General features: G+C 38.2%; 1 protein-coding gene across 1 annotated transcript in view; it reads left to right on the forward strand.

Moving 5' to 3' along the window:
• LOC146322850 (contactin-associated protein-like 5) overlaps positions 1-15,223 on the forward strand; it is a 128,987-nt gene that overhangs the window by 79,990 nt on the left and 33,774 nt on the right. Inside the window, exons 12-13 of the mRNA XM_084724959.1 lie at positions 208-327; positions 6,584-6,784. Of these exons, the coding sequence (XP_084581085.1) occupies positions 208-327; positions 6,584-6,784 (321 nt within the window). The remainder of the gene's footprint in view (positions 1-207; positions 328-6,583; positions 6,785-15,223) is intronic.

Raw genomic sequence — 15,223 nt, forward strand, 5'->3', positions numbered from 1 at the left:
AAAACAAATGGGTACAAATAGAAGAGAAACATATGTCACCGACAGCTACCACTTCACTGTTTTTTAAGCTTGAAAACAAGAAGTTATAAACAGGTCATAAATAAAGATAGATTTTGTGCAGTCAGATGACTAAGCCGGTGAAAAGCTGTCGAAGCGTGGGTTAACTCTTGGAGGAACTGATTTCTGTCCCCGCTCTGCTTCTTCCAGCCATCTACGAGTCATCTTGTGAGGCCTACAAGCTGATTGGCAGCTCCTCAGGCTTCTACTCCATTGATCCAGATGGGAGTGGTCCCCTGGGGCCCACACAGGTATACTGCAACATGACAGGTGAGATCATTGTAGTTCACATGTTGTCACCTTTACTCCATTTGAGTTCCGCTGAGAGCTGGCAGAAAGCTCAGGGTATAAAGAGTCCACTCACGTAGAGATCGTACTATATCGATCCACACCCCGGCTATCTGACAGTTTACCATCCAGTAATAAATCACTACGGCCATCAGGGCAGATCCTGTGAGTTTAGAACATATCTGTGAGAAGTCAATATCTTTCATAATGTGGTTACACTGCAACAATTCAGTGTCTCAGGGTCCTTTTCACTCCTAACCTGTTTGGTCGGTTAAATCAAGCCCTGCTGTGGACCAACCAGGCTAAGACCGCTTCAAAAACAGGGTCTCAATACACTTTTAGACAGTTTGTGATGTGAAAGCAAACTGACCACAACCACAGTGTTTTTTTTATAGTATGTGATTTTAACATGATTTTTAAAGCTATTAAAGGAGCAATATGTAAACTTGCATATCCAAAATTGAGTAGGGCAGTCCAAATAATTAGTGGGAGCTTAGACTGTATATTAAACAAGTTGAAATCATATTTACTATACAATCTATAGTTGAAGTGAGTTATTTCCACTCCCCCTCCTCCCCAGCCTCAGTTAAGCTCTCTGCCATCAGGCAGGCTGTAGGAACAAAGCAGGAGCGCAAGATGAACACAACATTACAATTTGACAATATTGAGCAATAATGAGTCCTACACTGTAAGTTGATCATCTGTTTATGACTGTCAGCTGTCTGTCAATGTAAAACTCTGCCTGTCATCCTGAAAACAAAAGCCCACTGCACTGAAAATACACACTCTGGAGTTTGAGTTCGGTGACCGCCTGTCTTACTGCCAGACCCATTTACATATTGCTATAGATATTATAGTTATAAACTAACAGAAATATTCTGGAAAATTATTTAAGTGCTGTTTTGCAATGTGTCTAGGCTAAAAAGACAAAATTTCTTGATCTTTTACCTAATTAGGGTATGAATTTACCATTTCCATATTTTCCAACAGTGCCAACATTTAAAATGTAATGTTGTACAGATATATTTTCAGTGCTTGGAAACAAATGCAGTCTTTGAATAATAATGAGCTATTATAGTTTTTAAAAAAAACATCTAATTCCTTGTTTTTATATGATCATCCTTGCTGTGGTTCCCCTGCAGTAGTAAAATCCAATCAGGTGGCAAAACTATAGATTTCATCTCACTCTTTCTTGAACTGTAGAAACTGCCAATACAAAGTCCCTGAAACCATGTGTACACTGGTCAAATAATCAAACATACACATTTAAGAGTTAAATACAGACCAATCAATATTTCACACCTCCATATTATTGATTATCTGTAGAATATAGGCCTCAAAACATAAGAATATCTGTGAGTAATGATCACTGATGTATACACCAGTCTGTGCAATGTCTGATTATCAAAGCTGTGAAACTTTTTTTGTTTTTCTAAAAACAAAAAAACAAAATCCCCTCAACATAATAATAAACATGGATCTGATCATTTTAAAGGTCCAGTATGTAAGAATTATGGAGAGAATATATCAGAAATTGCATACAGTATTCAAAAGTATGTTTTCTAGTGTGCAACCACCTGCAATTAAGGATTGTTATGTTTTTGTTACCTTATGCAACTCATGTAACTAGTTACATGTGTAACGTCCCATCATTTCTAATGGTTGAGCCTTGTTTTATCCTGACTAAGACCTGGCTGGTCAAGAGGAGGAAGGACACCGCAGCTGGTATGGGTTATATATGTTTATTGTTTGTTTGTTTTATATGGGTTTAGGTTTTTCAAGGTTTTTCAAAAATCATGAATCCCTGCAACCATGAGAGGACCATGAGCACACAGTCATAAATGTTCACAAAAGAAAATATTTTGTTGATTCCAGTAGTATTCAAGATTAGCTGCGGCTTACGCTTGGGGGAGATAACAATGTATAATTTTTTCCCTTGGTCCACACCAAATGCATCCAACTACAGATGTGAAAGCACTCCTAAATACATTTAATTTATTATAGGGTCCAAAACTCTTATTTTCTTAAAACAGACTAAAATGTGTCAAGTCATAATATTTATACAACATCTGGCCATATGCTTTCTCAAACTTTACAAAAAAAAAAATATATCATGGTGCCACCAACAAATCATGCACCCCTTGGTTTGGTTAGCCACAAGAAGTGTCTTGTGCATCTCAGGTTTAACTGAAATCATCACTGTTGTGGCTTCTCAGATTAAAAAAGTGTCATGACAAGGTTACAAGTTAACAAGCTGATAAGTCTAAAGCCCCACTTACAGCCTCTAGAGGCTGCCATTTTCATTAGAGCATGGGGTCATTAAAGTCAGAGGGGTTAATACCCTTGGGAGAGCCAATATCTTCTGTAAATTTCATGGCTCCCTACCATTAAATTATGCGATAGTTTGTCTGCAAGACTTGCATTTTGAACTAAGGGTGAAAAGAGTCCGAAATGGAAATACATCTCTCAATAAATTCCACATGAATCTGCCAATTAGGATTGGATGTTTTTGTGATTCTGACCTGAGATAAGGGTTGCACCAAAACTGTTATGATTAGACTCCTGAGGACCCTAGTTATCTATTTCAAAATTCACAAAAATTTGCTCATTGATTTTTGAAAGACCGTGTATTGCTGAAGGATAAATGATTGACCTCTTTCTCAAGAAATAAAATCATTATGAAATATGCCCTGGGCAGCACAAATATCCATACCAATTTCATGGCGATCTGTTGAGTTTTGGAGACGACAGGACTAATTTCCATTTGACTTTTAATTATTTACAGTATGCAGTTAGTATCGTTTGGCAGGTACAGTTGGATTTGTGTAACTAGTTTTATATAAATAGTGTTGAAGCAATCGTCTTTTGAAAGTTGGACCTTTCGTTTTATCGTCCCATCACACCTGCTGTATCAGTGCGATCTGCTGGGTGAGAACACAATGTGCTCTGTATCACCTGAACTGACACCTGAGATGTGACATTTGACAGACAGGGAGAGGGACACAACCTGATCCACAGTCCTCATGACACATAGGACAAAACATATTCAGTTAAGTTTTGACACTGTGGAGACAGTATTCATGACTGAGCTGTCACAACTTCCTCACTTACTTTGTCCTTTGCAAGGTTAATGTAGCGGTGATGTTACAGAGGAGAGCGCCTCCACCTCTCGCTGTCTGGTGCTGGCATTTTGTGTTTGAGTCTCCCCCTCACAAATCTAAATTATTCGGCAGCAGGTATGCCTCAACTTGACCTCAATTAAGGAATCTATTAGAAATGTAAATAACTCTAAGCCTGACAACCTGATGTGAATAATCACAAAGTGGAGAGGGATTTTCTCTCTAATGCAGAGTAAACATGAAGACCACATAATGGAAACTGAGCGGAGATGGAAATAGGAGGAATTCCTCGTCTCTTATTAATGCACCATATCTCGACTACCTTTTGTTAGGGGTGCAGGAAGAAAATCAATGCAGCATAGTATTGTGATATTTTGCTTGTCAATATTTTGTTGATACACAAACGCCAATTTTATCACCTGTTATTAAAGGAGCAATATGTAGCATGTGTGTGCAAAAATGCGAGTCGGGCCCATAAATAGTATAGCAAATAGGCGCGTGGTTACCAAGTGATCTATGGTTGAAATGAGCTGTTTCCCCCGGCCCCCTCCTCCCCAGAGTAGGGCAGGCTGCAGGAACACTGCAGGAACACGAGTCACGCACAACATTGCAAACTGACAATAACAAGTGATGGCGACTGTAAGTCGATCGTCTGTTTTTAATTGTCAGTTGTCTGTCAATGTTAAGCTCAGCCCGTTATCCTGAAAACAAAAGTCAACTGCCTGAAAATAGTCACTCTAGAGTTTGAGTTCGGTGACTGCCTGTCACGTTGTCTGCCAGACTCCATTAACGTGTTGCCCAATTTAACTGCTATAAACATCTACTCCTTCTACAAGAATATCAGTGATTTCTTACAACTTATAAACAGGCACCAACTCATTTGACGAACATTCAGCATTAATTTGAACCTAATTGATGGGAAACAACAGCATTAAAAATTTTAATGGAGGACACAAGCTGTTGCAGTGTTGATGTCACAGAAGCGAGTATTTCAATATGTTCTCTTGACCTCCGATGATATAATGTGGTCATTTTATGATTTAGTTCAGTGAATATATTAAGGATTTCTCCTTTAACATTGCAAATACAAATTAAACTTCTTGGATAACAACGATAAAATAAATAGCCTTTTCAGTCCACTAGAGAGTGCTGAGTTTGAGGGGAGCAGAGGTTACGATCAGCAGGATTAGTTGGTCTGTCTGCCTGTTTGATAATGATTAAAGTGAGATGAACAGAGTGAAAACTTTATATTATTAGATAAAACGGATGTTGATAAAGTTATTCCACTGGGGACATAATTTGGAGAAAAAAAGGCAATAAATTGCTAAATGTTGCCCAACAAATACCAGATTTTTGGGGGCAAATGCAGATACTGACATTAAGGAGTGAAAAAATTTGATTTGAACATATCAACTAATGTTCTTTAAACCGAATAAAGAATATATACATAAACACATCTTTTGCAATGGTCCCTCAAAAGTGGTGAACGCAGAGACGTGTACTGGAGGCAAGATATTTTACAGCTTAACAATTAAGTTTATTGTACAAAATGATATCAGGGCACTGTAACAGTGCACTTTCACTGTTTTTCAGTCATTTTAGTGATAATATTAGTCAACCAATATATCAGTTGGGTTCTAATCACAGTGCTCATCATCTCAGTATGTTTAAAATCCTAATAATATTGTGTTCTGACTTAGGTATTGTGATAATATCTCATTGTGGGGTCTCTGGATTCCCACCCTTACCCTACCCTAGTTTTGAATGTATATTTACGGTATCACACGTGTTTTTTGAAAATGTAAAGAACAGTTGTCAGGGTTGATCTTTATAAATCAAGACCCTAAAGTCTAACAATTACACCACTGTCACTGCTGAAAAGAATACATGCTTAAATTGAAAATGGAACTGTGGCCTAAAAGTTGAATTGTGGATTTGAAGAATCGTGACACCTCTAATGTAAATTTATATGAAACCAGTCAGTTTGGACTTCAATTCAAATGCAAGTGTCTCATGCTGTAAGCACCAAATGCAGACTGTTAGCAAAAAGGGTTCCTCTGCTGTGATAGAATTGCGCCTTGTGGAACTGTAAGGTTTATTTTCAGGATGGTTTGGGTTTGGTTTGGTTTAGAGAAGGTCGACAGAGAACTGTTGCTGGGAAACAAGTTCATTCATTAGGTTTTCAACCGTACAAAACTGCAAAGATTTGTGAAGTGTCACTAGCGACACCGACGTTTCAGCCAGCAGCACAGAATGCCTCACTGAGTCGCTAATGAACTTGACCATGATGGTGAGATGTAGGCCTTAAGCATGACACACAAATAGGTCAGAGCAATTGCATAGCAACATGATAAATCAAAACACTATATACGATTTATTTTTATCAGCTCAGTAACAGACTGTTTATTTGTGAACTTTAAAAAGCAGCTTTAGACTTCTTAATTAGCTTACGCATTCGGACGCTGCTATATTCAGGATTTGTTCATATTTTGCGTGTAGTGTTTCATTCACTTACTTGTTTTATTTATTATAAGTGTACCTTTCCATCAATGGAAAGGTTTAAACTATGGCACAGTTACCAGGTTTCATCCAAACTGATTGAACATGTTCTGTGATAGTGGTACTATAGCTATTGAAGTGAACTGAATTGAATTTAGAAAGTTCTGGTTTAAGTTCGTCATGATAATTGAGACTGTGACATTTGCTTGAGGGAATAAACCTACAAAAAACTGTTCCTTTGTATTTAGAAGTAAAGGTGCAGATGCTTTGTTAATGCTAACAACATGACACCTGCATGCAGTGTGTTTATGCTAACAGACACACAGTTTGTATCTAGAGGACATGAGGTCCTCATTACGCCTACACACTTGTTATATCCAGAGTAAAAGGTGCAGACTAGTATTGACATAATATTTTTCGAAGGTGAGCACGATGGGATCATGCTAACAAACAAACAAACTTGACACACATTTCTGAGAGAAAGGTGTTGATGAGGTCCCTCTAACTAACAGTTTTCAGGAAAATGTGTCGATGATTATTTTAACAGTCATGTCAAGTCATGTATTTAGAGATGGTGTTTGCAGTAGGTTCATGCTAACAGATGAACTTTTTTCTTTCAGAGGAGAAGGTATGGACGGTGTTGACACACAACAGCACAGCTCCAGTGACAGTGCAGGGCTCCTCTCTTCAGAAACCTCACATCATGAAGTTCAACTACAGCGCCTCAGCCGAACAACTTCATGCCATCGTATCAGACTCAGAGCAGTGCCAACAAGAAGTTGTTTACAACTGCAAGAGATCCCGTCTCTTTAATACAAAAGGTGAGTATTATTTTCCTCTCAATGTCAAACTTGCATTGAGCTGTATGAATGCAGATCAAGTAATTGTTTTATGCCACCTGCCAAACATGTCACTGAGACTAGCTGAATTGTTGGTATAACTGCATTTAAACACATTCTAGGTGTTCAAACAGAGCGGGAGGGGAAAACCAGTTAATCATGGAAATTACAACGCAAGATACTGCTCTGCAACCTACTCACAAGCTAACAGTCAAGTCGGGCTTTATATGATGGTGGGGACTTTTTTTTAACATTTGGTTCATACCAAGAGCTAACTGAGCACAGGACATGGAATTAATTACTTTTTTTGTAACTTTAAACAGCACTGAGCTGCCTACACTTATACACAAATAATGTGTCTTATGAGGAAAAGGCTTTTTGGGCCATAGGGGGATTTTTTGCTGCAATACTGCAAGTGGCCGCCGGAAAAACTGGACACAAGGCTGAGTAGCAACGCCCTATTTAAGTCTTATATACAGTATTAAATCTGTGGTTTGATGATGTCATGAAGTAGGGTGGGATTATGGGAGTTGTGGTCTTTTAAACAGCCCCCATTGCCATTAAAATCTATTTGACATGACTTGGGCAGAGATCATGTTCATGGATTAAGCGATGTATTCAAGTTTTATTCATGTTAATGTATCCTATGTATCTAATGTTTTCTCAGAAGTTATAGCAACTAGGAACTAGCTAGCAATGGCTAATAAGAAACACACCGTCACATTGAATAAATATTTTATTTCTCTGGTTTGACCTTTGTTGGAAATATTTGGGATAATGTAACTACACAGCTCAACAAAAAACATAACATCAAGGGGTTTTAGCCATTTTAATGCAGAAATGTCATATATTACAGCCTTAATTAGTAACAACTGTGGCTGCTATGTAAACGTTCTGCCCTACTAATGCAAAGTCAGTATAACTTTTGCAACATGTGACAGGAATTTTACTTGGTGGCTTGCTACAGAGTGTTGTTCCAGCACATTATTTTAATTTTAAATCTCGCTGGTATGTTGTTCAAAAGCTTCCACCAGGTTTTGAAGATGTTGTGACATTTTAGCAACATTGCGGCAACTTTATTATATAAAGTACGTCATTAGAGCCCAAACAGTATTAGATTTTTTAGGGCTAATACTGATACAGATATTAAAGAGTAAAACAATTCTGATACTGGTATATCGGACAATATTCTTTATACAGAATATTATATACAGACTAGACTATGTACATAAACACACTTTTTTTTTGGCAATGATCCCTCAACAGTGGTTAACACTCGTGAGACGGATATGTAATGGAAGCAGGATATTGTTATGTGTAATGATAACTGTAGTAATGTTGTTACGAGGTCTCAAATGATAAGTCCCAATCGCAAAGTTGCAGAGACATACTGTGTTTGAAGCGATTCACTGTGAGACAGGATTCATTTCTACTACTTTATCTAAAGTCTCGAATACCGCAAAGTAAACAGTAGAAATACGATGTTATACAGTGTTCTACCAGAAATGTATGCCAGCACAGGGAGTTGCCTTATGGATCTGCATTGTGTCGGGGTTCAGGTATTTTGCTACAGCCCTCTGCACTGGCACCCACATTGTGTTGCTGGAGCAGCCTCATTCAAATGAATGAGTGGGCTGCGTTTTTCAACACACGGCTCAAGCTGAAGTCATGGCCTCAATGTGGACGTTGTGCGTCTTCAATGTTCTGTGCTTCGCAGCTACAGCGAAGTGTTTGTTGTTACACTGTGAATTGAAAGTCGGGCCGTATGTGCTTTGTCACATTGGGAGCTGCTGCCCCCTCAACACCCTGCCTTCTGCTTCGCTCTCCTTGTTATATTTTTCACAATAACTAGAAAGGCGGTCTCCAATCTTTTCGTGTGCATTCATCTTGAACTGCTCTGGCACCTATGGTGGCCCGAACAACATTTGCTCTTAAATCATGAAACATTCATGAAGTCCCAGATTCCACCAGTCCCTGGGTGCCATGCATGTGAAAACAAACAAGTTCATTATCACACCAGACATCAAAGAGAGACAGAAAACAGGCAATTTTCTAGTGGCGTGAACGCTTAGAAACAGTCTGCATGTTTTGTTGGTGGCCTGTGTTGTTTGACAAGTCCTGTGGAAGAACGTAAAAGTCTCTCTGCACCTGACTTTCCTGAGCATGTAGACACAAATATTACGACAACAAACATGCTTCACAGCATATTCAGATTAATCATTGGACAAAATTGCACCTACCATGCTAATTTACAGGGAGAACAAACAACAACCACAGCTGTTCGAAGCGGCCTACTGGGATTACAGATGCAGGCCTGAGCCAAGAACTCCTGAAGTTCACCTCCAGTTGTTGAGTTTGGCTGTATAAAAAGTCCCCTCACTGCCATCCTTCATGTCAGCCTCTGCTCTGCTGTTGCTGTCACTTAAAACACAGCTGTTCAGTTATTTAATGTGCTTGTAATGATGCGCAATTGTGGTCTGATTTGCATTGTTTAAGACTTGTTTTTTTCCTTATTTAACCCCCAAGATGAATTAAATTCACTCAGAGGTGAAGTGAGAACTCTGCACAGCGACATAAATTCACAACAGCACTTTAATGCTCTTTGTGCCCTTTTCTAGTCTTTCTTGTTTTTCTTTCTTCATTCTTATTTTGATCCTGCAATATTTTGATAGTATTGATGCATTTGTTTGTGTGGCAGGCTTTAATGAAGGTTTTCTAAATGCCAAGTTTCTTCACGCAGTACACCTACTCGTCGTTATCCACCTGACTCGTCTGTTTTTGCATACAGAGAACTAGATGGGCTCACAGAATGATGGTGTTGGCTCATCCAACCAGTAGCTGCTGAGATCTCGCCTTCTTGTTTTTATTTGTTTTATTTAAATGAAGTACTTGTAGTGTAGCACTCTGGAAATGCCTTTAGTTGTTTGTTTGTTTTTTATACATATAAGCTAGAATATTTATTAGCATTTATTAATATTTATTATTATTTCTAATAGTTACAAGGGAGTGTGATGAAGAATTGCCTAAAAACCCATTCTCCTGGCAGCATATTACATGCAATAGTTACAGTAATGTCGTACGTAGGCGACTGAGCGATGGAGCAAGTGGAGCAGCTGTACCACCACTGTTAGACATGGAGGAGCAAACATGCACTTTTGCGTGGCCACTTCTTTATCATATAACTTTGATCTTTCAGATCAAAGTTCATAAGCATTATAAAATCAAACATGTGGGTGGGTGTACTTTCTCTAGCACCAAGCAAGAATCTGCAGACTGGGTAGTTCTCCTCAAATGCTATCACACACAGAAGTTGGTGAATTAACAGTGTTAAGAGCAGATATTTTAGAGAGGAATCTTCATTTTTGAAGCGCAGGAGCTTTAATTAACTCCCCTTGCCTGACACTTATCTCGCACCCCCAACCACATGATGTAGTATACACAATGACCATCTACAGCAAGCTGTAAAGGTCAAAACTTAAACTCAAAACCCCCCTCTGGTTTAAAAATACTGAATAGTATTTTATTTATTATTTTCCAGTGGCTCTAGCTAGATGAGCAGGGACAGCTAAATATAGCAGTTTAATTTTAAAAAAGTATTTATTTACATTTTTATGTAGTATAGAAATTATGCTGCGGAAAGAAAACTCAAAAAGACTTACTGTAATCTGTCATAGGATCCAAGTTTTTCCCATGGTCAAGAGTTAAAAATTCAAATTGCAATACTTAAGAATGGGAATACATATCAGATTGGGACCCAAGTATCGTGATAATATCGAATTGGGAGATAAGTGTATCATACCAGGCCTACAAGATGCACACACACATACACACACATCAAGAAGATTTCATAATGTCTTCAAGTATACACTGACACTATCATTAACACACTAAGAGCATACACTCATGTGATATGGCTTAGAGACAAGTAAGATAAAGGAGAGAATGAACACAAGCAATGGCTAAAAAAAGAAAAATTCATAGCAGGCTTTTTAAGACCTGTGAAGACCAAAAGTTGCAAAAGGACTCCCGCACACTGTCTAACTTGCAATATATAATTTATTTGCAACATTTCGGTACCCATGGGATTGGGATTGGACTACTCCCTATTAAAAATGGCTTCTCTTGAACAAAAACTGTTTGCCTGATGAAGGTCTAGTACCGAAACATCGCAAATAAATTATATATTGCAAGTTAAACAGTGTGCGGGAGTCCTTTTGCAACTTTTTGGTCTCTCTCCAACGCACCTGTCTTGTTTAATAGATGTGCAAAGTCTTTCTTTTGTTTCCAAGTCCTATGAAGACAAATTCACCAAATGTGAAGGCAGAGAATTCCGTGTTTTGGATGCTCACGAGAAAATACCAAACTGAGATTGTAAAGTACAGGAATGAGGGGGAAAGAGCCACATGTCGGTTAAGAATGAAATTGATAATTGCGTGCAAACATGTCACGACAAAAGAGGAATGATTCTTTTTAATGAACTATGAACAAATAAACCAATCCGATGATGTTTCACTTGATAGAGAATGAGGGGAGCTAATTAAAGAAATAGAGGCTGAGAGGAGTGTCTTTGATGTACAAATTTATTATTCTTCATGCTCGTTTCTGAAGACAATAAATGGGCTCAATGGGCTGTTTGAGATTGATGAAAAAACAATTTTTGATGACAACCGGCTCCCATGGAGTTTTACCGCACTTATTGTAAAATGCTTTGGACAAAATGAATGTCATGTTATGTAACATCACCATCAACAGACTTATCAACTGAAACTGAAAGTGTTTTAATCGTTATTAACATTTCATTGACTGAGTATTCCTCTAGCAGCACATTTGCAGCTTGTTCCTATCTCTTTTTGAATCGTGGATGTAATGAACATGGCAGACTCTGGGCTTTATGAAGCAGCTGTTGAAATGTTGGCCTCCATTTATTCCACTGGGCCTAAAGGAGAGAGTAAGATGCATTTGCTTTCATGCTGTGAACAAGTCCTGTCAAAATCGAGCCAATTTGCGGGAGAGGGTGAGATTCACCTCTCCTTCAGGAAGTATTGATTGTTACCTTTTCTTATTTGTGTACCTGTTCAGTGTCTGAATAGTCTTTTAAAACAAGCCGCAGAATGGGGAGAAAGGGAATGTCTGCAGTGAGTGCAAGGACAGGGATAGAGGGTAAAGACAATAATTGTGTATTATTTTCAGCCTTTGTAATGCAAATGTTGGCTGGCTGGCTGGCTGGCCTGTGCCGTTCGAGCCCACATTATCTCCTCTTCTGCCTGTGTTTCACCACTGAAGACAAGTAACTTTTGCTCTTCCAATTTTAGTCAGACTCCTGGTGAAGATTTCCAGAAGTGTTATCTACACAAGAGCAGAATTTTACATGGGCAAACAGGTCGAATGGATGGAGATGGAGATGATAATCGTTGCTGTCTCAGACCCACTTGGTGACTTAGACCAATATGACACGTGCATCCACACATAAAAACCCTGCCTAATGCAGCTTTAATGTATGCTGGGCAAGAAGAAAGCACCATAGCATGTGACACTTGATTATGTATTGTGACATGTAGCGTAATGGGCTTTTCCGTGCTCGGTGGCCTCATCTCCGATGCGGGGTCACGTTGTGTGACAGATGATTGAAGCTGGACCACTTAACCTCGTAGTGGAGGTAATGACTTGTGCATTTATGGCTTCGCTGTAGCCTCATTGACAGTCACAGACAAATGCGTCACAAAATGCCAGCAGAGAATCAAAACAAATAAATTTATGCAGCAAAGAAAATAACCGTTTTGGTTAAAGTACAAAGTGCACGATTCATGAGGAAATAGGTGCATTTAAGAGATTTAGCAGAAATGAACTGTTTTGACCTGAAAGCTCTGTAACCAAATCACTTTTTGTGATTTTTTTTCTGTAATTATCTTCCTTTCCTTTCCTTCTTTTCCTCCTTATATGCATATTTATTTATAATTAATGAAATGCAGACCTGTGCAAATATCGGGGTCAGTGCTGTCATCACTGATAATGATAAAGAACTGTATATTTTATATTAAAGCTGCTAAAAGGTATTTTTAACTGGTTATGAAACAGTCTCAATATAATACTGATGCCTCTATATAACCTAGGATTCTGTGAGAAGATTGGCTCTTTCTGTTCTGTAGGCTAACAGCCTACAGCCTGTTCTCTTTAGTTGTTATGTTATTAATAGTGACCACGGGATTGGATCCTCCTTGAAATCAGATGAAACAAGCCTGTGTTTATATTTTCCAGACAAAATTACGGTGTGAGGTATGTAAGCCGGTTAAAAGGAAACGGGAGGAGATATTTCTTTAGATAATTTTGTTTTTGACGTCATACTTTGTGTTTATGTTGGTTGAAACACTGCCCCTTTTGTCAACAGTGGCCTGCAAAATCAATACAATATGAAAGTTCAGAGTAGTAGCTTTAAATTGTACCTATTTACTCAATACCATACATTTATATTATTTCTGTTACCTATGTGCATTACCGTTATACCAGATTGATTATGCCAATATTACAGGTTTGACCATTGTTAGATATAAGTATGTCAAGTGTGAGAGATGTTTTGTGTATTGCAATTAGAAGTGTCACAATTTCAATATTAAATGGAAAATCTATCAAAAAAAAAAACAAAAAAACAACAGCACTTCAAAGACAACACAGCGTAGCTTATGGGCCATTATGTCAATATTTGACAAACTACCTTTTTAAAGAATTTGAAAACGTAAATGACAGTTGTCAGGGCGGAAAACCAATGGTCTGTTGACCTTACAAATCAAAACTCGTTAGACCAGTGGTTCCCAAACCTTTTCTGGTATGCCTCCCTTTCAGAAGCTGAAAAAAGTCCACGTCCCCTCAACCTACAATATTTATCAGTCAGTAAGAATAATTGTTAACTAAACAACTGATAAAATTGGATTCAAAAGTTATTGGTTTTTTTTTTTGTTAAATAAAGGTTTATTTTCCCTTCATAAATCATATTCATTCAACTTTGTTTCACTGTTCATCTATGCCTCCCCTGCATTGGCTCTGCGTCCCCCAGGGGCACCCGCCCCCCGGTTTGGGAACCACTGTATTAGACTAACAATAGCATAACTGTAAGTGCAAAATAGCAAAATGTTTTAATTGAAAAATTGTAATTGATATAATTGAAAGTTATATCAATTTGTGGCTTTGGAGACTCGTGACAACCCTTATAGCAACGGCACTGCACAGCAGCTGAGTGGCAAAGATAAGTGGTAAAAAGTGTAAGGTTGACTCTGAATGCAGGATGTTCCAATGTATTTTTTCACTGAAGTCATTGGTAAAGGTGTGTATTGTGTGTGATATCACATTTGTGTCTGCCCCACCGCAACATGATCAATTTCTCATGTGCTCCCCCCTGGAAAATAATTGGCCACCCGTGATGTAATGTGTTTATCTTTTGTGGAAAGGTCTTTGTATAAGCGCTGAGCTCCCAGCCCAGCCTCCTTATTTATTTATTTGTTTGTTTGTTTAACAGAAACCATACAGATAATGATCATTACATACAAATATGCAATGCAGCAGATATAATGTCTATAGGGCATCTATCTAAAGCAAACTTTCATCTCCTCTCTGTGGTTAGGCTTTTAAATTTATGTTAAAAGAGCGAAACAAATGAGTACATAAAACAGAATCAGGGTAAAAATCTACATGTGTTTGTTCTGCCAATGACTGCAAACTGTGACATCAAGTTGTGAAAGAATGTGTGTATGAAGTGTGAGTACAGTATGTGTATACATTATGTGTTTTATGTGTATATAGCTGCATATGTATATCCATCATTGATCCAGTGCTCATTAAGAAAGTCAGGCAAAGTAAAATCCACACACATTTTCATCAAAAACAAACTTTTTTCACTCCGTTTTTCTGCCTTCTGATATCACAGTTTGTGCCGGTACTTAATTGACATGGTGTCAATTAGTCTGGAGCCACATGAATGTTCAGTAAATATCCGCAGAAATAAAATACTGCAGGTCTGCACATGTCCTGCCCCCAACAATAATGGGTTGGGAAGTGCTTCTCCCCTTATTAAAAAAACACCAGTGACTGTCCAATCAACGAGAATTCGATCGACCAACCAATCGTCCAACCGACCGCAAGGTGTCAGTCCTAGTTAATGGAGCCTATATAGTATATCTTGTATAAGTGCAAACAAATAGACAAATTAAATGAGCTTGAATAGCCGTTTTCTCCTCTCCTATGGTTGGAGGTACAGATAACCTAAGATCAGAACCAACCGAGCAAAAAACTCATTTATTCCCATGGCAGTAAGTCTGTTAAATGAAGATACAGTTGTCATGGTGAGTCTGGGGAAATACATGGATACATAGGGGATGTGCAGTATTTATTTTTATGAAAATTGTTAGTATATAGTTATGGACACTCTAATGC

The sequence above is a fragment of the Lutjanus erythropterus genome, chromosome 8 (genome assembly GCF_056507025.1).
Source record: "Lutjanus erythropterus isolate fLutEry1 chromosome 8, fLutEry1.hap2, whole genome shotgun sequence".
NCBI classification, from domain to species: domain Eukaryota; kingdom Metazoa; phylum Chordata; class Actinopteri; order Lutjaniformes; family Lutjanidae; genus Lutjanus; species Lutjanus erythropterus.